At 26.7% G+C, this 25642-nt stretch overlaps 1 protein-coding gene across 1 annotated transcript in view; it reads right to left on the minus strand.

Moving 5' to 3' along the window:
• LOC142320978 (zwei Ig domain protein zig-8-like) overlaps positions 1-25642 on the minus strand; it is a 327902-nt gene that overhangs the window by 38383 nt on the left and 263877 nt on the right. Inside the window, exon 5 of the mRNA XM_075358976.1 lies at positions 6814-6982. Within this exon, the coding sequence (XP_075215091.1) occupies positions 6814-6982 (169 nt within the window). The remainder of the gene's footprint in view (positions 1-6813; positions 6983-25642) is intronic.

Genomic DNA, 25642 nt, shown 5'->3' on the forward strand with positions numbered 1-25642 from the left:
TGAACGTGGATGTAATATATCCATTATAATTTGTAGTTGATACTTCTAAAGATCATATTGAAAATTAACAAAACCCACAGTAATAAACTCACTTAACAGAGTATACAGAATTAGATATAGTGATTACTCTAAATATTGCATCGGACAGACAGGACCATGTCATTCATGTATAAGGGTGATGTCATTCATATAAGTACGCAAAACAACATCATGATCTTTACAAATAACTTTGTTATCGTAGAAAGAGTGTCTACAAAGACAACGGCGTAGCGTATTGGATATAGCGCATAGGACATTAACTACAGCACAGCAAATAAAAATAAAATTTCAGCCCGATTGAAAAATATGAAATTTATAAATACACCAAATTTTATAAAAATTTCAAATTAATAATTAATTACTATTACCAAATATGTCACTGGAACCTCTGAAAAGGATGTTATGTAATTAGTTCTTAGAAAATCTCCTACAAATACAGTTTTCACTGCAATTTTCATAAAGAATAATTTTTAATATTTATAAATAAAATTATTACTTTTAATCTTTCAAAAATGGAACAATTTTTGCAAGTCGTAAATTATTTTATAAATTTGATATATATTATGATAGTAAATAATTTAGATGTGTTAAGATCATATTATAATTTAAATTAAAATTAAAATTTTATATTGTCACTTTTTAAATTTTATTCAAGAACTTTTCTCTAAATTAATCTACTAATTTAAATTAATTATTAACCATAACATTGGGATCCATTCTAAAGTGAGTGTAAGTACTAGTTAATTTGAATATTATCTAGGGTTCTTATGTTAAATGTTCGTAAAAAGAAAACATAAAATTTTGTAAAAGGAAAATTTAACATATTAAACCATTTTAGACCTAAAAGTATAAATTTTGTTTAAACAATTTTTTTCTTCAGTTTTACTTTCTTGTACGAAGTAAAGGAAATTTTGTGATCGCAAAAAATTCAGTTTTCAGATTTCAACGGAAATATCCATTTTGACCGTACCTGAATCCATTTTGACTATTTCGGCGTGATGATGTCTGTATGAATTTATTTATGTACATACGTATGTATCTCTCATAACTCAAAAACGATTAGCCGTAGGAAATTGAAATTTTGGATTAAGGACTGCTGTAAAATCTAGTTGTGCACCTGCACTTTTGATTGCAATCAACTGAACCAAAGTGTCCAAAAAAGCCCAAAATCTAAAAAAAAAATTGAATTTTCAACTTTTTCTTAAGTGCAGTAATAAGCCCTTATTGAAGGTTTTTCAGTGATTTGTCATAAGTGGTACTTATTTTCATTGGTTCCAGAGTTATAACAAAATAAATTTTAATTAATAAAATATTTGGATTTTACATCGTTTCGAATCTTCTTTTTTTAACCCTTTTTTTAATTTGAACATATTGATTTAGTGTTAATTATTAACCTCCGATTGTAAAAAAATACTATAAATAATGTAATTCAATAATAACAATAAAAAAAGAAAATATTAAAAATTATCATAAGTTATTAATGAAATAAAATTTTATGTATCTTTCATTTTAAAAAAAAAATGCGTATATGTAATTTAATAAGCGTACAAGGAAGTTTTATGGTGCCCACATCAGATGTTTTTTTCAATGCTTTAAATCTAGTTCATTGGAAAAATTATTTTTGATTTTATAAATGATCAGATTAATTTATTCGCATACGATTCAAAATTTATACTAGTGGCTGGAATTTTTTAGAAGAAACTACAGATGGGACAATTTTGTAAGAAATAAGAATTATTATAAGAGTTAGTAATTTACCACTCAACAAGAACAAAGTGAAAAAGATAATCCCTAAAATAAAAAAGAAGTTGGAATAAGTATAAAATAAATATTAAGATTTTGAGATGTAGTAAATATTGAAAAATAAAAATAAATACAATTATACGCAAAAAAATTGTTAAATGTTATTTTAATAAAAATTGTTTTGTAACAAAAACACAATTACGTCCCATTGTTAAAATATAGGAATGTCATATCACACGGTTATATTTTCTCCTTATTAGAAATCTTTGTGGCAGTTGTAGAAGTATTACTTTTCAACAGAATTTCATTTTGTTTAATATTATCACCAATGTGTGTTGCAAGAGTTTGCAATACCACACCGTGTGTGAAACAACTTTATCAGAATTTTAATATTTGCTGTGAATTTTGTCTTATATCCGCGTATATATGTATAAATTGTTATACTAAGCGAGAAAACTTTCTTAATAAGTTTGAAGTCGTGTAAAATGGGGGAAGAACTGTGAATAAATTTATTGTTATTGGTAACACGGCCTCAATGGAAGCTAGTAGCTTCTCGTAATTATAGTACTAATAATAGTAATACAACTTTTTAAGTGTAATACGAGTACCTTACGGTATATAATGAATAAACTTCTAATATCCATACAAGAATATTATTTTAGTTTAGTAATTATCATAACTTAAAATAATTTAATTCTCTCACAGCATCATAAATTTTGTTTATTTATCCTTAAATTTATATTAAGATGTTATTAAATGAGAATAATCAAACCACTGTTATAGTAAATAAATTTATGATCTTGAAACTTACTGAAATTTTAAGATCAGTTTATTTCATCATAAATAAATTTAAGGGTTTTTAGTCGCCTAATCGACAAAATAATATGAGTGAAATTAACGATATGATTTTAAAACTATTTCTAATTTTGTTCAAAAGAGTAGGGTTCTAAATTATATTTTAGAGTAAATGCAAAAAGATTACATTCATATGTGTATCTATAAATAGATCAACAGTTAAATTGATCGAAAATTTGCTAACTTCATTAAAATTACATATCTTACCTAAAATTGAATTTTTGTGTATATTATATAAACTTGAAATGATGATACTAATTTCATTGAATAAAAAAATTTCTAGGCTAAAATAAATAGTTTGTTAATTATTTACATTTAGTTTGGAATACACATAAGTTTATTTTAGAGAGGTATCATTTTAAGTTTTTTTTAAGCATTACACATAAAATTAGGATTAACAAAATTCCCAACGGTAAGTAAACGATGATAAATTACTGCAAATGATGATAAATTACTTAAAGACAGTTCCTAGAACAAAAATCATTCATTTAGTTCTAGGAAAAAGTCTGCTGTAGTTGCATTTTGGCGGTCACAAGTAGAAAACTCTTAAGTATATTCGGAAATTTTTATTTTTGAAATTTTTTTTATAAATATAATTTAAAAATGTAGTTACTATAATTACAGAAAAATCAAATATACTTAATATACTATACAAAATATTTATGTACAAATTATAATTCCTTTATGAAAGAGTGCATCATCTGATAAGTAAATTAAGTGTGGGGATGTAGTCATTTATATATCCTTTTATTGAATGAAATACAGTAGCACAAAAAAATATAAAAAATTTTTAGCTTAACGTTAATAAGTTATAGCTTTATATAAAAAAAAATTATTACCATTTGTTGTAGTTTTAATTTTCAATAGTATAACCAGTCTTAACGCATTTATTCTTGTAAAACAATATTTGTTTATATACATATATATATATATATATATATATATATATATATATATATATATATATATATATATATACGAAAATTCTAATTGGTAAGAATGAAGGAACTATGAAAACTGCAGGTATTGTGGAAAATTAAAATAACTTTAATTTCGTGGATTAAAGAAAATCAACGGCTGCTGGTGTAAGTACCCTGTAAAAAGCAAGGGTTCGTCCAAGTAGGACACGCACTAGTCGTGCCTGCGATCTTTTCAGACCGTAATCAGGGCTTTCATAATTGCTTGCACTTGCCATCACATAGTTGTCACATAGTAACAACTATGTGATGGAGCTGCGGTGTGGGAGGGTGTAGGCATTGACTTCGCTCCTGAAAGCGGACCAGAGCAGAGAGAGATAGGGTATGTTTTCATTCGAAGCTTATTAAATTTTTGATCTTGATTTTTAAGTAACTTGCTTTTGTAACTTGATTTTTAAGTAAATTAAGAGAACTTTGATTAAATTTAATTTTAGGACAAAATTGTCGTTGCTGCTATTAAAAGTTGTTATTTTGGTATGCGGATTGTAATTTTGGTGTTTAAAGACTCAATCTAGTAATCATCTAAATTCATAGTTTAATTGAAGTTATTATAGAAAGAGATTTTGTATGAAATCTTTGTTGTTAGCGGATTGCGCTTCTGCGAATCAGTTAATCTGATAGTTTAGGGTTGTGAGTTATGTTAGAGGGTCGTGGTTGGAAGAGGCCATATAAAGTCGATAGTAAGTTGTGTAAATATACCGATGGAAGTTTCTGCCAAGGAATTTGAATCAGTGCCATCCTGACAGACAAACTGTTGACTGCGTTATGTTATCAGGTTTAGAGGGTTAAAAAGATGATCACCGGTAAAACCCATCAAGACGAGGAACAGAGGCGGTTGTGTGTCGACCGGTATAGTACAAGGTACTATACCGATTCCATATCAGGGTCAGGATGCTATTTTATTAAATGGCTAAACGATGAAAATACTTTAAAGTTTACTAGTACAAGAAACACTGTAAAGCTGCTATTGAATCAGTTTAGTAACGTGTATATGCATTTTGTATTACCGTAATTTTTAAAATCATGTTTTTAGCATTACACAAATGTTCTGTAGATTTTAGTCGGAAAGATGTTTAGTAACAAGTGCTCACGCTCAGATCAACAATCTTAGCAATTCAGCTGAAGTATAATGTCCTACTTTTATGACGATTCGACTTTAATTAAAAATATTATCATAACAGATTTAAATTTATTGTATAATTAGGTTATAAAATATTTTATAAAATGCTGAGTATGTATTTGCATATTTAACAACTAACTAAATAATAATTTAGATAAGTTAATATAGTTACGGTAACGACTCTTAAAATAAAATTTTCACTATAATTTACTATCATGAAAATTTAAAATTTTATGTGAATAACGATGAAACTTAACTAGCACAATGATCAAAAGATAGTTTTTATAGTAAAAAAATTATTACTACTTTGGCAATTAGGAAATAATAAACAACCTACTATTGCACTGCGTATTTTATCTTCATTTTGATTTAATTAAACTTCAAGCTTAAGGAAATGAATTGATTGCAGTGTAGGAAGTCCCACTTATCATTATTTAATGAGATATTATTGTACAAAACAGTCCTGAAACCGATTTCATTTCCTTCGTTTTTAGAAAGTCATCGCTTGTGGCATTTGAATCGGTTGCATCCTGGCTGAGGCTAGACTGAAAGATGTCATTGCTGAGGTAGTGAAGATGACCTCCGGTAAAGCCCATAAGGGTTAGGTGTGGAGGGGGTGGCGTGGCGAGGGAAACCGTCACCTGGATGGTGTTTTCCCTTATGGGTCATGATGAACTATGGGATCCAAAAAGTAAAAGCAACATCGTAATTTTGCAGCGGTTCTAGAACATTGAGTGAGGTGTATCACAGAGGTTTGCGAGAAATAGTTAAATCTATGAATATTTGGAATTACGCTGTTTCCGGGAAGAAGTAAAACACTTCACTTCTGGATGTGAACTGCGCCTGAACAATCACGTGAACCACTTGGCCATGAACCTCCTAAATAATGGAGAGGACGTTAGAAGGTTAAAATTCTGCACCTGCTAGACATTACTGACTGTGTGATTTATGGTAATCCATCCACTGAGTTGGATTACCACAAATCCATTTATGGTAATCTATCTATTTTATTTAATATTCTCTAGTTCTGTTTTTTTCGCTTACTTTACGTTTCATTTCTTTCTAGTGCTTATCTCTTCCTCCTTTTTTGATTTCTGGATATTGTTTGACTTTTTATGTTACTGATGAACCTATTTTCAAAGTTTAAATTGTATGAACTTTCCGTACAAGTAATAATACTAGTTTGTTATTACTGTGCAGTTTCGATGGAAAATTCCTTTCAAATGTTTACGTATGATGAAACTTACTTAAGGTCTCTCTCTATATGGTGTAAATTTGGAACAAAAAAACTTGACATAATTGATTATAAATAAAAATGTCGTTCCAAACTTATTACAGTATCGTAAATATTTCTTATTTCTTATTAAATCGTAAATATTTATTTATCATTAACTACAATTCATAAAATTTGATTTATTAAAAAAGAACTTGTATAACTAAAACACGAAATAAAATTTCAAGTAAATTGTTAATCGACAACAAAATAAAATAAAAGAAAAAACCGTGACATAATGGTTAGTAACTTATGAAGTTTTTAGGTAAAAAATATAGAATTTGAACACAAATGTTTGTTAAATAATTTAGATTTTAACTTAAATGAAATGTTGTGAATGGAATGTCAATTTTTTTAGCTAACACAACAAAAAAATCAATATAATGCGGTTTATAGTATGCAGATATTTATACAAAAATACTCCTCTACTGATCTGATCTCTGGAATAATTATCAAAAGAAAAGGTATTTGTGTACCGATTAATTGGTAGTTTCAGTCAGCAACTTGGTGTACAAAATTAATCGCTTAAGCAGTCTAACTATTTAAAAGTTAGGGAAGCATTAACACAAAATTATCGGATGAAAAATTGATGGAAGAAACTAAATGCTATTGTTAATTTATTTATAGGAATAAGATTTTCCTTTTGTTTTGTGTTTATTTATTTTTTTAAATAAATCAAGAACAAGGGTTTTTACATTAATTTTACAAGTAGAGAAATGACAGTAGTATTACGGCTAATTGAAAACGTTACAAAAATAATTAATCACTTTCTATAAATTATACTGATTAAGGTAGTAATTAATTACCTGAAACCAGTGAGCAGCGGTGAGTCTCCTCTCCACCAGGTAATTTCCTCACCAGGTCCCTCCATCAGGACTTGAACTGCATGACATGTCAGCTCTACCGCACTACCAGCTTTGTAATACCTTTCTCTAACCTCATGACGTACCTCATCCGTAATTTTAACCTCCGGTGCTGAAACATAAAATTGTATAATTTTACATCTGAATTCTAATAAATATTACTGTTTTTTATTCTAGATGCTTTAAATAAGTATAATAAGTATCATTTAGGATATAATATATGATAAAATATATACTATTTATAATTTATAAATTTTATGATATGATATGAATTTTATGAGAAAATATAAATAATATATGGTAATAAAGATTATATCCGTATTACAAGGACAACATAAACAGCAATATGACAATGAAATTAAATTAAATTATTTACTTTGTGAATAAATTAATAAATTAACATTCTAATTTATAAAAAGATAATAATTTTTCTAATTAATTAATATTCACTACATTTTTCTACTAAATATGCTAATATTAAAAAAACACAACACATTGAACACAAAAAGAGAAGTGATAAAAGAAATTCTCACTCTATCCTAACATACTTAATGTATTATTTGAAATCCTGACGAAAGAATTTTATGAAGGTTTAAAGGTTTATTTGAAATGGAAGGCGTTACAGTTATTTTCATAACATACACTGATGATAGTACTACTAGATAATATACAAAAGGAATGGAGAATATAACGAATGAAAACATTAACCCTGAGATAAAATGTAAAACTGAAATAAAAAAAGATGATGTTATTAAGAACAGGCAGATGTAGGGGTGTGACGATAAGAATAAATTAAGGTGAAGGTCTATGGATTTAATTTATTTGAAAAAATAAAATAAAATGAGCAATCATGAAAATGACGAAGAGAAAATGGAGATTATCTACGATTACTGTTATTTCAATGAGTGTAATTTATTAGAAAATTAAATTGTGTGGTACTAAAAAAAATATAGTTAAAAAATATTAAATTTTTAAATCTCTTGAAAACAATTTATATGTGTTTAAAATAAGACATAAACAATGAAGGAACAACAGGTAAACCGCCAAAAAACACCGACTCAAATGAAATTCATCAGAATCATTTTAATATTGTAGCACTTTATAAATACTAAAAAACAAACAACTGGCGATTTCGTAAGTGATAAATAAACTCGATATAGAAGTTTTATGAAATTCCGATCTGTTATGTAGTGTACATTAACCAAATTATTTCACAGTAAATAATTTTAAATTAATAATTTATTATTTAAAAAATTCTTTTTATTTCCTTGTACAAAGTAAAGGAAGTATTGTGATCGCAAAAAAATTCAGTTTCCAGATTTCAACGGAAATATCCATTTTGACCATCTCTGAATCTATTTAGAGTAGTTTCGTCGTGACGTTTGTACCTACGTATGTATCTCGCATAACTCAAAAATGATTAGCCATAGAATGTTGAAATTTTGGATTTAGGACTGTTGTAACATCTAGTTGTGCACCTTCCCTTTTGAATGCAATCGACTGGACCAAAAGTGTCCAAAAAGTCCAAAATCCCCAATAAAATCTGGGTTTGGGACGTTTGTTAACTGCACTAATAAACCCTCATTGAGAGCTTTTCAACGATATTCATAAGTGGAACTTATTTTCATTGGTTCTAGAGTTATAGACAAATAAAAGTATAAGTAATGAAATATTTGGTTCTTACAAGGGGAAGGCATATCGATTCAAATCAGACATCATCTTCTTTTTTTTAACGTTTTGTTTTTTAATCTAAATATATTGATTTATTAATAATTATTGACCTCTGAGTGTAAAAAAAATTACGATAAATAATAATTTAATAACAATATTAAAAAAAAAAATATGAAAAAATATCAGAAGTTATTTATGAAATAAAAATTTTAATTTTAATTTAAAAAAAAAATGTTTATTTGTAATTTAATTGGCGTACAATGAAGTCATGTAGTACCCACATCAGATTTTTTCATTGCGGTAGTCGTTTTATTATGAATAAAATAAATGCGGTAGAAAAATTTTGAAGTGTTTGCATAATACTAAAGAATGACCTGTACGAGTATTATAAAAATATATACACATTTAAGCTTGTCAGTACTCTTTTATTGTCCATAAAAAACTTTACATAAAGTAGAATTCAATGAATGAAATCGATACAAGAAAGATCACATTGTACAAAATATATAACTTCTGTGATTCATTGCAAACTAGCAAATATGAGAAAAAGGATTGTTCTTTGGTGTAATCGACTGCAATAACTTGATAAAGTACACTGATGTAATCTATTCGTTTATCTTTTATGTTTTTTTTTTCAGTGTTACTTTTTTATATAAAAATAAAATATCTTTGACCTTATTGTACTGACTGGTACTACTCTGGTATCAAGCTGATTCTGGTTTTAGTTAGCTTAAAGAATCTCTTCAAACTTTATTTTGCATAAAATACAACTTAAGAAAAATTAGTTTTTAGAATGGCAATTTTTTAACGAATTCTGTCTTTTGATTTTTCTTTCAAGTTATACGTATAAATGTCACCTTTCTAGTATAGTGACAGGCATAGTTGCAGACTTATGCATGCCTCCCTTAGTGGTTTGAATTTTCAATTTTGATTGAAAGGAAAGATAAAAAAATATGCATTAAAACTTTAACTTTCTGATATAATTATTTGAAAAAAATGTAATGCATGAATAAGTTAATGTAAAGGTTATATTTTCTTCACAGCGATACTAAGCCGAAAAATAAATGCAGGAATTATTCGTGTACAAATAATTTGGCGTTTTTATCAGTGTGTATATTTAAATCCTATATTTTCAAGCATATTAATTGTATTTATTATCAGCAGTTCGCTAGAACTCTCTTTAGGTCAAGGAATCAGTTAAAAATGCTTGAATATTTTATTACCACAACATTAAACAAATTTTTTTCGTGAATCTAATTTTACGGAGACTATAATTAAGCCTCCGTATGATCGTGGCCGTTAATTAAGGCCAAGTTTAAAGATTCAGTTTATAGTCATATTTAATAGAAAATCTTACGTAAATTCATATTTATGATATAAAGTAATAATTAAATGTGCGTGATAATAAGAATAGGATAGCAAAGTGTAGATATAGAAGAGGTAATAGTTGTTAAATATGTAATATTTAAACATAGAATGAAATCTCTACGTTTCAATATTATATTTAAACAACTTCATTCGATGTTTAAAAATTCATTGCATTTGTACACGAATACTGCAAGGAATAATAACTGTTAGAGGTTTTATGGGGATTTTGAAGTTTCATTATATAATTTTAAAAGAGCTGAAATAATTCTGATGCTGAACAAAAAAAAAAAAAAAGAAACATTCCTGAATTTAAAAAATTAAAGTTGTATGTTGTTCCTCAATTATCCTGGATAAATGTAATATTACAAAATTCTTTGGCGTAGAGTTACATTTAATTTATTGATTTCTCACGTATCCCAAAATAAAACGTTAGACAGATGAAACGAGAAGAGATAGAAATTAATACCATTTGATGGATCTCGTGTCTCCAATAAATTTTTAAAATATTTACTTGTATTGATATTTGCATAAGAACGGCAGCTATTGTATTTCATCCCAGTAGATCAAACCTCACTCCTACCCTTCATCACTCAGTCGCTTTTTCTCTCTTTGTCATGGTTTCTGTTAGACTGAAATACATATTGCATTACAATATATTTTATTCCTCTTTTTTTTTTTAAAGTGGTAGTTAAAACTGACACACGAAATAAAATTCATACTGTAAAATTCAACTCGTTTAAGCATTAATATTCTATCGAGTAAAAATATTATCTGTATCTTCTAAAACGTGTTCTGAAACTCATAATGTGTGGGTAAAAAACCAATAATCCTGTTTTATCCTATCAAGATTAAATAGGCGAATATTTTGGTGAATTCTCACAAAAGATACGTATATATTCCACTTTCACTTTTTACTGATGATAATGATAAACATTTTTTGTTAAATTGAATTGGAATATATTACATTTTTCATATAAATAAAAGTTGGAGCGTATTTTATTTTAACTACACGTTTTAAAAACATTAATTCTATTATTTAAAAAAAAAAATCTGTAATTATTTTCTTATTTCTGTAAGAATTTATATTTTTTGTAGAAAATTAAAATTAAAAGTTTTTTAAAAAAGACCTAATTTTACGAGTTATACTTGTTATTTTTTTAATAAAAAATAAAGTATATGCAAAAGGAAAACCTGAATAAACGTAGCTAGATTTTTAAAAACACAGTCTAATCAAATGTTGCAAAGCGGCCACAAACCTCACTTTCCCTTCACCACAGACACACCTGATGAAATTATCAAAATTCAAAATTTATGAATGGAAAATTAGATGATCTATTTATTAGTTAAACTATTATTAATTAATATCAACAACTTGTTGATATATGAAAACTTAATTTGTCTAAACTGGGATATTTTTCTGACTGGTGATGACCAGTTACTTTATAATGCAAACCGACTTTATTTCTGTTAGGTGAACCGTAATTCAAAGTAAACAGATATAATTATACTTACGTTGGGACAAACTTTTAGGCACAAAAAGGAAAATCTTACATGAAACGACTTAAAAGCTCTTCCGACATTTTTCAAAGCGAAAATAATTGTCAATATATTTCGTAAAAAATTATAATAATAATTTTTACTTGTAGTCAGATTTAAGTATTTGCTTAGCTGATTAAGATAGTTCGTATTTCCCTTTCATGGAAAATTGCTAAGACTTATAATTCATGCTCTACTTACGTTTCTACTCGACCTTACCCAAATATTTAAAGTTATTTTTCGAAACAAAGTATTAATAAAATTACCAGCGATTATAATCTAATTATGGCTGCAATAATAACTTCTAAATAAAATCCCAAAAGATTATTAGGAAATCCCATTAGAAGATTAAATCGAGGTGTGCTAGAAACATGAGAAATATAATAATATAGTTTATATAAAATAAAATAAATCTATAAAAAATTATAAAATTATAATTTATAAATTTAAATTTATAAAATAAATTTATATAAAATATAATTTGTTTAAGCTTAACTTGGTGAAAAAAATTTTTATCGCTGACCAACCGAAATTGTCTTATTTCAAAAGTGAGTCATCTTAAAAATTATAAACTACGATAAAAATAAGTTTTTATTAAATCACTTAGCTTTTTTTAAGTTAAAAATTAAAACATTGTTTCTTTATTATTTTGTAAAGATTAAAGCAAAACCGTCACAGAAAAATAAATAGTATGAATGAGAATTCTGCTGGACGAAGAAATTTAATTATGATGAACATTTTTGTCTTATATAACACACATGACAACTTTAAAAAATCCTTTTTCTTTAAAAAAAAGGAGTCCTTTTTCAATGATGTTTTTGGTCTAAAGGAATTATAATATAGTTATGAATACTAAATAGAGGAGTGGTATTAATTTACCTAAAAATAGCCTGAAACACAGGCTTACATATATTAAAAAATAAACGTCCTTCAATGAAAATGTCTAATTGCATTAATAAGGAAAAAAATTATAAGAGAATAAATATCTTGCTGGATAAAAATTATATATGAATAATAAAAATGTATGTCTACGGTGATGTGTACGTTGTTTACTTTGTTATTTGCACATCTCAGTTCACGAAGTTCTGTTGTGTTGTTCCTAAAAAAGAAAGTCGGGAAAGAAAGTGTTATTGCAAATGAAACCGTCAAAAATTCCAAAAACCGTAACTATAGAAAAAAAGAAAGTCTACGTGGATACAACAGCTTTTGATTGATAAAAATCCGTGCAAAGCTTAGGCTCATATAAAACTTTATGAAATCAGTCTAGTGAATAGATTTGTATTTTTATTTGATAAAAAAACGTTCTCAAGAAACAGTAATGCGACAGTAAAAAATAAACGTCTTTGTAGGACGCTTCAAAGCACTTTCAATCACTTTCAAAGTACTTTCTATTACATCCAGTACACTTGTTCAAACTGAACTCTTCACTTGTTATACCTTAAAAGTCACCTACGTGCCAACGTTTCCCTTGAGCTACCTTTTCATCTCTGGAAATAAAAAGAAGTCGCAAGTTGCAAGATCGGTCGAATAGTGAGTATGAGCGTAGTGTGGGCGGCCCATCATTTGGGCCGCCACAATTCAGGTCGTTTCTTCCGTGTAGATACACACAATCTTTTTAGAAATTCCAGGAAAAACTGTTGGTTTGTCGAAGACCTTTGTCGATGATGTCACGAATATAATACGAGCTTAATCATTCCCTATTATTGACGGTGATAGTAATAATTATGCTAGATCGTAATAAAATCCTGCAACATTTTTTATACAATAAAAAATTTTAATCAATTTTACTGAGTAAAAAAAGAAACAATTCATGAAAGTCACCTACTCATGTCGTACTTTTAAACAAAGAACATTGTAAAATTTTTTTGTTCATAGCAGCTCTGTCATTAGCTTAACTGGAGATTATTTAAAGTTTTTTTCAAAAATGACATCATTCCTTGTCTATACATTCGAATTCTCTATGATTAAAAACTAATTACTTCCATTTCCTAAAAAACAATCATGTTTGAAGTTGCTTTTTTTAACTTCTCTTAGAAGTTTAGATATCATTATTATGACATTTCTTACAATTACTTTCTCTCTTCGTTTCAGAACAGAATGTGAACTTTTTTTTTTGCTAGAAGATTCAACATTTTTTTCGGTTTATCTCGGCTTAATTCTGTTTAATCGTATTAATATTGCAGTCTGATGACAAACGTTAATATACCTTATCATAGATTATTTCAAATTTTTCCAGTAATTAAATTAAAAATTCAGATCATTAAGAATAAATGCATTTTATTTTCTTCTATGAAATACTGTAAATAATTTTATATTTATCTAGTTATTACTTTTACATCAATTTATAGGTAACATAAATAATCTTTTCTTATTTTCAACACAGTAATATTTAGCACTGTTAATAACTAGTATACGTAGGGAGTTGAATATTAATAAAAAAACTGACTAAAATTCATTGAATAATAGAAAGTTTTATTTTCTCCCTGGTTTAAAAATGAATACAGCTTACTCCACAAATCCCATGTGGAACTAAGGGTGTGAAATAAAAGCGAAACATAGCACTGTAAATCACCAGTTACTATATCATATAAAAACACCATCAAATGAATGTTACTATATTTTATTATGTAAATCAATAATAATATTGAGAACGATTTAAATTTTATTTTGAAATAAATAATTTAACCCTGCAATGATTACTACAGAAATAAAATTGTTTAATAACAATTGTTAAAACTGAAGAGATGTAAAGACCTATACGGTACGTACTTTTAATATAATTAAAGTTAATATAAAAAAAAATTGGACTTAAAAATTAACAAATATTACAATAATAATAATAAGTTAGAAATTGACATTTTTAGGAAAACCACCAAAGAAGACACAGTAATCCATTGCAGTTTGTTTCGTCCTTGGAACTAAAAAGGGTTACATTTAATGCTCTAATATATAGAGCACTAAAATATTTAAAAAACAATCATGTAAAATTTAGGAATGACTAAAATATTATTGAATATATCGCAGCAACCAATGGATATAATAAAAACTTAATAAATGAATTATTTAATAAAATAAAACGCAAAATTTTACATAAAAAACAAAATAAAATTAACTAATAATAATGATAATAATTACGCTAAAATCGAATATAATGTAAATTTTTAAAAAAATCAACAAAAAATTTAATCATTTGGGCTAAGAAGTGCATACATAACTAATAATAAAATATATAAATTTATATATTTATACATTATAATATATAATGTGAATACTGAAAAAAAAAAACAGTCAATTTAGAAAAATATGAAATATGTAGTTGGAAGTGCGCAGATTGAGATTTAAAATACATCAGCATGACCACTAGATAATCTTTAATAAGAATAAAAGAGCATCTAAATTGTATAAACAAAGGTCATAAAGATAAATCAAATTTTGTTAAAACATATTATAAATAATAACCATAATTATGACCCAGACGAATTTATTAATATACTCGATTACTCCAATAACTTATATAATACCAATATTTTAGAAAAATATATATTTAAATAATAATGAATTAATAAACGAACAGATAAAATTTGATAGCGACGTTTTATACAAGCAGGTATTAAATAATAGTAATAGATTATGTTGGCCAAACTGATCCATATCCATTTTAACCCAAAAGTTGACCATCAACTTGATAGGACCTTTACGTTGACAAAATTTGATATATATGACGACCAACTGTTACGTTTTAAGCAAATATGACGATTTTTTATAATTTACATGTGACGTTTTAATTACTATTACAAATAGGACGAATAAGAGAGTTCCTGAAGATGTAATTTAATTTAAGCGCTTGAATTCAATTGTTGGTAAGCGGTTTTTTTTGTATATTAACTTTATTTATATACTTATACCAACGGGCCTTGTTTAACAAAATTCTAATGTAATTACTGAATCCATTAAAATAATTTCTATTTTTTAACTTTATAATAAGTTAGATACTTGTTAGTATGAATTCATTCCCATTTAGGTTAGGAAGCGTAAGAGCTGTTTGACGTATATTGAGGTTGTGAGATCATATGATCATATGCATCTTACAAGAAAAAAAAAGTAAAATGAAGATATTCCTCGCTGACAGAAAGGGGAGTGCATACAAATTTTTCTAGTAAGTAGTTTTCTTGCAAATGCAATAAATTTTCTTGTATTGATTGGTAGACTGCAGTATATAATATTCTACATATGCTCAGAAGAATAGCGCTGATAGTTTTATTTATATTTATGTTTATAAGTTATATTTATATATGTACAACAATAAAATATACGCTATGTAATATAGATATGTAGACATAGATTACGATACTTTACTTCACTTTTAATAGTCATAGTTAAAAAAAACAGTTCAAATAAAAAACATAACTGATTTTTTTCGAAATATAAGAACACAAATATATATTTTTTTTCTTGAATTTTTACGGGTTTCGACTACTAAGGTCATTAGCCCTCGTCACGTTCTTAGAAATAAATTATTATCACCATCAGGATCGTCATATGTAAGGGTGTAAAGGGCCACGATATTAAAATTTGAGATAAGGTTCTCAAAAAACCATGAAATTAAAAATATTTACATAAATATATGAAATATATATATATATATATATATAAATATTTACATAAATTATTGTTAAATAATACGGCGTTCAAGTACAATCAAAATTGTGTTGTAAATCAAATTATATTGTAAAACTTTACAATTCTTACTAATTGTACATTCCATTTTAATGTGCTATAATATTGTCGATATATTTTTTAAAATTTAAATTTTATGGATCCAATTTTTTAAAAGTGGATCCATAATGTATTTTTTTTACGTTTTAGGTTTTTTTAAATCTATATTGGTGAAAAATCATTAAGTAAAACGGTCTATTATTGAATGGTAATAATTTAGAAATCAGAGATGATGTGTAGAAATTTTCATTCAGCAATTAAGGTGGAATATTTTTGCAAGAAAAACATTACATATTGCATGTCGATCTGAAGATATTTTTTGTCGTCATTGGTTACTAATGAATGGATCGTTATACCGTAATTATTTAATTAATTATTATTCTAATATTCAAAGTGGTTTCTTGGAAAATTTAAAATTAGAGCAGTTGGAAAAATTCTCCTTTTTTAAGCGCTATAACCGCCGTAATGGTTGTATACACTCTGGCGTAAGTCAGAATTACTCATTCCTGAAAATAATTTAAAGGTTATTAATAATAACGAACCTCCACGTCAGTCTTACTAAAGAAGGTGAGAAGTAAAGTGGATTTCCATTTTTCATTTTACTGAAAATACTGTTGCACATTAACATGGCAAACCCAACGGAATCAAAAAGTTACGAGGATATTATAAGTAAGGATTTAACTTTTTCACCACTGGGACTGAATTAAAATGACTACCATTACTATGAGGGAAAGCAAACCTGATTTAGGGCCCTTATATCTAATGTAGTTTTCATGCGTCACAGCCGTATGCAAAACCGGATAGCACAACTTACTTAAAATCAGTTAAAAACGGATAGTTTGCATTTTTAACTGTGTATTTTATAAGACGTAAGTAATAAAATTAATGTAATAAATAATACATACTGAAACCTTTCAAAAAGCTTCTTTGCGTATTTTTTCTTTCGTATTTTTTTTAAAGCACGTTTCTAGTTTTTAGCCATCTTAGCAAATGATCTTTCAATACTGACCACGTTTTGAACTGTTCACAGATTCTATATATATGTAGAGTCTGTGAACAGTTTATATATATATATATTTATGTATGTATATGTATATATATATATATATATACATAAATGATTATTAATTAAGAATTTAAATTTCAACTTGATTTGCTAGTTTTGGTAATTGTGAGTTTTTAATTAGGAACCGAATCATATCAGCTAATTAAAAAAAATAATTAAATTTTATTTTTTATTATAAATGTTAGTCTTTTTTTTTAAATTTTGTCTATATTATCTAATTTTATATTTCCATTTTAATGAATTAGACAAAAGATTTTCCTCCAAGACACGATTTAGCGTAAGAGAGCACATCAATACGACTTCATAGTAGGTTGTTGTTACAACCCCTGCTAGTATAAATCGCACCCTTTTCAAGTTGTCAAATGGTGTACCGCCGAGAGTAAATTACATCGTCCATCTTGGCTGAACCCAGACATACATGCATCACGCCCTTCCGTTATTATTTATCATGTTTTTCAGGGTGAAGTATTTTGAGTATTTCATTTGTATTGGCTATTTTAAATTCTGTTCAGTATAATATTATAAATATAATAAATTTTTGCTGTTGCAGTCAATACAATACATTTCTACCAAATAATTCTGTAAATCAGTTAATATGTATTCAATGTATGACAAACAGATTTACTTTAAAAGAAATAAATATGTAGTTACCTTAAAAGAAATAAATAAAATATGTTGTCTGATAAGTTATCAATAAAGCATATATTTATTTTTCCAGTAACAGAGTTAGTTCTATTTAAATGAACAAAAATAAAACAACTCACAGTTTGTAAATATTTTAAAGTACTAGATAAAAATATAAATTAATCCTTCTTTTGATGTTTAGTACTGCGTACCTTTCTTAGCTTCATCCTTTTACAAAACATTTATCCTGTTTACTAAAAAGTAGTCACACTGTTTAAAAATTAGTAGTACTGGTTACTGCAAGTAACTAAAGAGAAAAATGAAAACTCCAAATTTGTTTTAACTTTACTATTCATTGAATCAATCGACAGTTGAAGATCACGCCCCTACCTTATCTCGCCTCACCAATCAATCCTAGTTATTCCTCTAGCCATACTGGTTAGTGTTGAGTACAAATAAAGTTTTTAATGCTTTATTTTTTTTTCAAACCTGGTCACTGCATACAAATACATTATTTTACCATTTTTAAAATGTTGCCATTAACCATTTATTAAGAGACCGGTTCAAATCCTACATTTTTAAGTCATGAAATTTTAAATAATGAACAATTCTAAGATGTGAGAGAAAATTTTAATGTAATAACATTTGCAATTTAAGTCAGTTACTGTGTTATAGTTATTATATATAAATTAATGTTATTATATATTATGTAATGTTATTATTATTATTATTTATATTATTATTATATAATATAGTTATTATATGTATGCATTAATATATAATGCCCTTGTTTTTACATTTCATTATAATATCCTTATTCTACCTATTTCATTTGACTTCTAAGATATTACTTAAATTGTAAAATTAGTAATAATACAATAGATAATCTGATCTTGTTTAAAGTATTTTGCATGTTACCAGGGCAGATATTTGGGTGCGAGACATATTCGGTGTTAGTCTTAAACATCTTTTATTCGGTGGCTGTTTAAAAGAAGATGCACATAATACAAAATAAACAATAATTATGTCGAGTAAAGAATAAGATTACGGTGAAATGACTTGGAATCAAAAATTAATAGTATGATTTATAAAACGAATGATAAAAAAAGAAAAATAGGGCAGAATGAAGTTGGAAAAGAAATACAGAAACAAAACTTTTGTATTATTATGAAAAATGTAGGGTATTTTGCTGTTATACTGAAGTTAAATGAAGGTTCTATAAATTTAGATATAATGAATGTAAGTTAATAACGTAAAATAATAAAGTTATGCTTTCTTATTGTTCTTATCTAGCAATTTATAATATAAATTTTAATACAAACAAATAAAACATTTAATTAATAACCTTATGATATGATTAAAACTGTAAAGATAAGTGACTTGCTATAAATGCAATTATTTGAAAACAAGACAGTAAAACATTGAAAAAATTTAATTACAGAAGTAAAATATTCATTTATTTTTACACAGTTTGAAATAAATTAAAATAAACAACTTAAAAATTAAAAGAAAATACGATATAAATTATTTTATAAAGTTCTGTTTTAAGTTTTAAATGAAATTATGTAAAAGATATCAATTTCAATTTATTTAACCCTTGTGCCATATAATATTTTATTTTTTTTAATATAGCAAGTATTAAAATTATTATTGTATAAAATTGAATAGTTCTATTTCTATTTAAGCTTAAGTATAAATTGGTTGATAAATGAATATTCATTTACTAATTAAAAAAATAATGATTACTAGCATAAATGTTGAACTGGTAATATGTAAATCATTAATAACTATCTACTATGATAGCAACTTTTTTAGGCTTCAAGAACTCAGTTTCTTGATTCAAGATTATCTTAATGTGAAAAACTTTAATTAGATTTGAATGTGTATTAGTAAAGGATATGTAAAGATTTTGAAGTGGATACTTGACCTTTTGATAGAAGCTCGTCTAAGAGTAGAGATGTCTAACTTGAAACGTAGCAGAATTGAGGTCACGTCAGTAAAATTTCTCTTTAACTACCAAAATGCTGGCAAGTTTGCAAAAAAAATGCAATCTTCTTTACTTAAAAATTGTAGAGTGATTTCCTATTAAAATTATTTGGTTGAGTTGGACAGTGACTATCAAAATTCATGTACACCTCTGCTGCTGCAAATTTATATAAAATACCATTTTCTGGCTAATTGTACTAAAACATAAAACTAAATTGATTACTATTTATCAAGTCCTGTTTTATTATTTTAAGAATTACGAAAATTTGGCGTTTTCATTTAGATATCATCTATGGAGAGTTTTTTTAAATTAAATTTGTTTAAATAATTAACCCAGATAAAGATTTTTAAGGATTTTTCAGCAAAATTATCAGATTATAAACAGACTTTTTGTATAATAAGATGCCTTACACTATACATAATGGAATTTACTGAACAGCTAAATAATCCTTACCTATGAAAGCGTTTGCAACAGATATTTTTTTTTCGGTTAACGAGTCAAAAAATTATGGAATTCTATTTTTTCGGCGTACGATAAAATGGAATGAACAAATTCGAGAATGATGGTTGGAACTATTGGTAGAGCAGTCTCCCAAAATGTTTTGTAGGAAAAATGAAGACTCGGAGCTCAAAGTTACGTCATTTTTTTATGCGCTTGATTGGAAATAATAGATAAAAAAATAAACATAAAATTCTAACTTTCCCAGTAAAAGCAGGTCAAAAAAATTGCGCAGTTTCCTCACAGAACATTTTGAGACTATAGAAGGCCTGGGAGAAAAAAACAAGTCAGAATATTGAAACCGTTCATTAAAACGTGATTTGTCTCTCCGAGTTGTACAGAAAATGCAAATTTTTGCTAATCAACAAGGCTAGTGAACAATGACAGCATAACGTTATTAATATTTTTTAGAGAACGGAAGAGATAAAATTACAATAATTCAAACACTCAGGCGGCTTAATATTCATAGTTTATTTGCGGTAATAGAAGGAAAACTTGGATCACAAAAGAATTAATGCCTTTTGTCGGCCACAACGAGAAACAAAGAAACTATCCAATGATAAACAAAATATATGTTGTTTTTTTTTTTAATCACTTTACTAAAGTAATATCCTATGTCTTTCTGTAATCAAATATAGTTTTTATCCAAAACAAATTTATCAGACCAAACACGGAATAGACTTTTGCAAATCCCTTCTGATTTTTCTGCAAACTGAAATAGTCCAAGTAAGGTATGATTCAGTCAAAAATTTAAAAAAATAAATAAAATTAATATTGCTTCAAAAAATAAGCTAAAACACTCCTTTTTATTCTTCGGCACTTAAAAATACAATTTTCTCTTTTGTTTAAATCAGATTTAATCTATTATTTTCTGATTAATCAATGAAAAGCAGTACTTATGAAATAAAACATAATAGTACACTTATTTTAAAAAAACTTAACCTATTGCTAAGATATAAAAAATTACAGTTTTAACCTCAACTTTACACAAAAAACATAAATTAAATGTTGAGAGAAATTAAAAGAAGCAATTGATTAAGAGTAAAACAAAAAGGTTGGACTGCAGAACACATTGAAACGTACTAAAATAAAACAAATTAAACAAGAGAGAAAGTATATATATATATATATATATATATATATATATATATATTATATACAATATGAAAAGAGAATATATATTGTTGACGTATTCTTTTTCAACTAACTAGTAAATAATAGTTTTTTATTTTAACTGCACTGGACGGATTCTATTGTTTCAGAAGATGGAGAATACTTTATATATTTAAAGAATGCTGTTTGTGGGATACAAAGGCGTCTATGAAATATTTTGTCTTTTCTTTAAATCGGAATATATTTCCTCTTGCGATATGGAAAATAAGAGATGCAAGATTGCAATTTTTTAGAATAGCGATTTCACAAACACATTGTACATACATACAACAAAGTTGTACTATCGAAGTGTACTATTGGAGTGTACTATCGAAGTACACTCTGTAGACTATTTACTCGAAAAAGGAGATGGCTGTTAAAGGAATGCGCGAATAATATTACTCAATTTTCTGGATATAAATATGTCTTATGTACCTGTTACCATCAAATAATGATGATTTGACGATAACGCGTATTTTGTAGAGTAATAAATAGAAATATTATAAATATATTTTTAAATTTTATTTCCAAGTAAAATTATATTTACGTACAATTTTATGCAATACAGTAAGTGATAGATGTTAGAATATATAATGTAAATGATATTTTCGTTTTAAATGATCAACATTCAATAAGCAGCCGTTTGTAAAGGCTTTGCAATAAAGCCGTTTGTAACAAAGAAAAAAAGTATTTTTTTCAAATACCATCTAAAAATATATTTTTTAATTTTACATCATAGATATTTATTTGAAATATTTTAATAAAAAACGATTATAATACGGTTTATTTTGTAAAGAATTTAATATTTTTACGAGAAGATTTTGTTTTAAGTTGGTTTTATACTACATATTTTTGAATACAACAGTGTACTTTAACAAGCGAACTAAATAACTCAGGTTTTACTAAAAAGGAACAAAAAAACAAAAATAAATTTTAATTATTGGTAAGAACTAATATTGGTACCCCATTAAATAGATATCTGGCTTTTAAAAATATAGTAAGCAGAACCTTTTTCAATTGAAAAAACTACTGTCTCTCCCAGTTTCTAACAACCTTTTGAAACGGACTTTACGACCAGTTTCCGTCTAATGACAAGGTATGACTATCTACAAACCATTTGCATGAAATAGGAATTGAAATTTCTCTACTGTATTTTCTGTATAGCTCTCAGGAATCGATTGAAGCTGTAAATAGCATTAATTGCATTTCTTTAAGAAAATATTTATACATTATGATGATATAATAATGTGATACTAGCCAAAAGGTTCGATTTTGTAATGGACATGAGAAATAAATTAAAAAAAAGATATTTTGTTTTAAAATTAAATAAACGTTTAATAACAGCTAATTGTTGAGTTAAAAAAGGGTGATAGTAGAAGCCTCAAGTACAAAATGTGAGTTTAAACCTAACATGTAGGTTCTCCATCAAATTTTATACATCTTATTGAATTACCAGGTACCTTTTGAATTATCTGTGTACCGTTTAGAAATGATTTTAATACTGTTCTTTGTTAATACTATATTTTGTTAAAGTTTACTACAACAGATTGGAAACTAAATGTTAATTCACAAGAAAATGTTCTGTACATACAAAATGTGTCACAAAGTTCTCCAGGCACTTTCATAAACTATTCTACTCATGAAAGTAATGGAAAAGTTCATATAAACATATGTCCTATAATGCTACGTTTGCGAGTTACGGCTAGTGAGATATTTCGCTCGGATTTCAGCTACCCCGGTGAAATAAAGTCGTACTGAAATTTTTAGGACGTTAATTAAGGAGAAGAATTAGTGATTGCTGATGACAGTGATTGATATTGATAGGAATAGCAATAGTGATTGCTTAAGTTTTTTGACCTAAAAAATCGGTTAAAATAGGTCTTAGAATCGTATCTCCAGTACCGTTGACAAATCTGACGTGGAAATCAATAAAATGGGGTAAAAACCCTGCTTTTACGTACGTACGTATGTTTGACGAACAATAATTTTGTTAAAAGGGGATTAACACGTAAAACTTTTAAACAAAATTTGTAGAGAATTTACCTGAACAAAATGCTGAACGATCAGCTAGTAAAACAAAGAAATGTTAGATTAAATTAAAATTTTATTTAGAAACAGCAGGTTATTACATTATTGACAAAAAATAGAATAAGAATAAAAAAGATTTATAATTAATAAGATTTTTATTACGAAAATATGCTGATTACAATTTTGGAATTTGTTAGGATGCCTCAGTATATTTTTTCGCTATTCATTATTAAATTACAAACAAATGTAAAGCTATAGAATAAATCGTAACAGTTTACTCCGCAATTTTTATTTCTATGAAAGAAAAGTATATAAAAAATTCATCAAATATTAAAATAAAATTAGAAAAAAATGTATAAACAGTGATAATATTGAAAAAAATTATTAATCATTAGAAGATGGACAGCTGACTAGGTTCTGAATTTATTAAAAGAAAACTTCAAAGTTACAAAAATGATTCAGTTGAAAAATCTAGGACTCATAAACATAAATTAAGGTAAGAATTTGATCCATTTTACACCAGGTTACGACTTTTATAAAAAAATTACATAATTTAGAAAGCATCAAATAATGTGGTACATCCATATAATGGTTGATCGTGAAGTAAAGGAAATTAGATTATTCGAGTGATAGAAAAGAATTGAGAAAGAGGAGTGTATAAAAAAAAATAAGGCACGGTTAGAAAGAGAAGCTAAAGCTAAACGTCTACCGTAGTAAACGCGCCCTCTCTTTACAACTTACTACATTATTATAGATTAGGTAAAGTTGTGTCATTCGTTAATTGTGATATATATTTTTAAATTGTAGCATAGAGTAATAATGGTTAATTTAGTACATAAAGATTTCTTTATATTTATTTTTTTTATTACAAATATTTAATACACAAAGCCGAATGCTAGTGTGTCTGTATGTTTTCACATCACGCAAGAACCAACCGACCGATTACTTTCAAATTTGCAGGATAAATTAATGTTATCCCAGGAAAGTTTTAAGCCATACGGACGTACTAACCCCCTTGGATGTGAAGTTTCAGTCAAAGATATTAATTAAAGAAAAAATTGATAATTAAAAAATAATTAATTTTTGTCACTTTGGCAACAGAAATAAGTTTTTTTTGAGTACTTTTGTTAACATAATTACTACTATTCTGCCTTTTGAAATTTAGTTTCTTTTTTAGGTTTCTATAAAACTTGAATACTTTAATTATTATTTATTAGTATTATTCTCATAACCACGAGGATAACGAACATTATGGGATTCTGGTTAGATAGGAATGGCGACCAAAGCGAGCTTTGTGGCCCTGAGGTTGGCTCCGTAGCCCCGAGAGAACTCCGAAAGCCCCGCGGCTGATTCTGGGAAGCCTTTGGGGTTCCCAGGGGTTGGCTGTGAGCTTGCCTGCGCCGACCTGAGCCACAGGAGTCAAGGGGATGAAGACCCGACTTTTATAATGAAATAAAGAACGTGCTAAATGATTGTTGAAATAATAAACAGATAAATCAATCGAGAATTAAAAATCTGTAACTAGGTGCACTATCGATTGTTAAAAAAATCAACTATAGATACAAAGGAATTTTTAAATATATCTAAAACAAAATCAGAATAATATATATAAATTTTTATTTTTTTTTTTTACCTAGCTACTGTTGATTTTTTATTTAAAATGTTATTTCTTGTTAACAATTCTAGAGCGTTTTTCATGAAAAATGCAAAGGGATACGGACAATTTTAATTAATTTTCCGGCATATTTTAAATGACAATTTACATCGTCTTGAGTTTTCCTTTTTTTAGTACTTAAAAATCATAAAATTGTACAACATTTTTGTTTTATCCCTATAGTAATAAGAATTAGTGCATGAAGTTCAACAAAATGTGAAATGTAAAGAAGATGATTCATGCACTGATGTATGTACTATATAAAGAATGATAATAGTTGTGGAAATAACTTTTGATAAATGGTGCTCAAATCTTCTTTGCATATTTTATAAATTTTCTTTTAAAATATGAGTAAAGGTTTTGCTACAACCTTTAGAAAAATGATTAGTAGTAATTTGGTTGACATAATTCGTATCCCAATAACAAAGCAGATCTTAAAGTTATAAATTTATTTCCGCAGTAACAACAACAA

This window comes from Lycorma delicatula, chromosome 3 (assembly GCF_047948215.1).
Source record: "Lycorma delicatula isolate Av1 chromosome 3, ASM4794821v1, whole genome shotgun sequence".
In the NCBI taxonomy this organism is placed as follows: domain Eukaryota; kingdom Metazoa; phylum Arthropoda; class Insecta; order Hemiptera; family Fulgoridae; genus Lycorma; species Lycorma delicatula.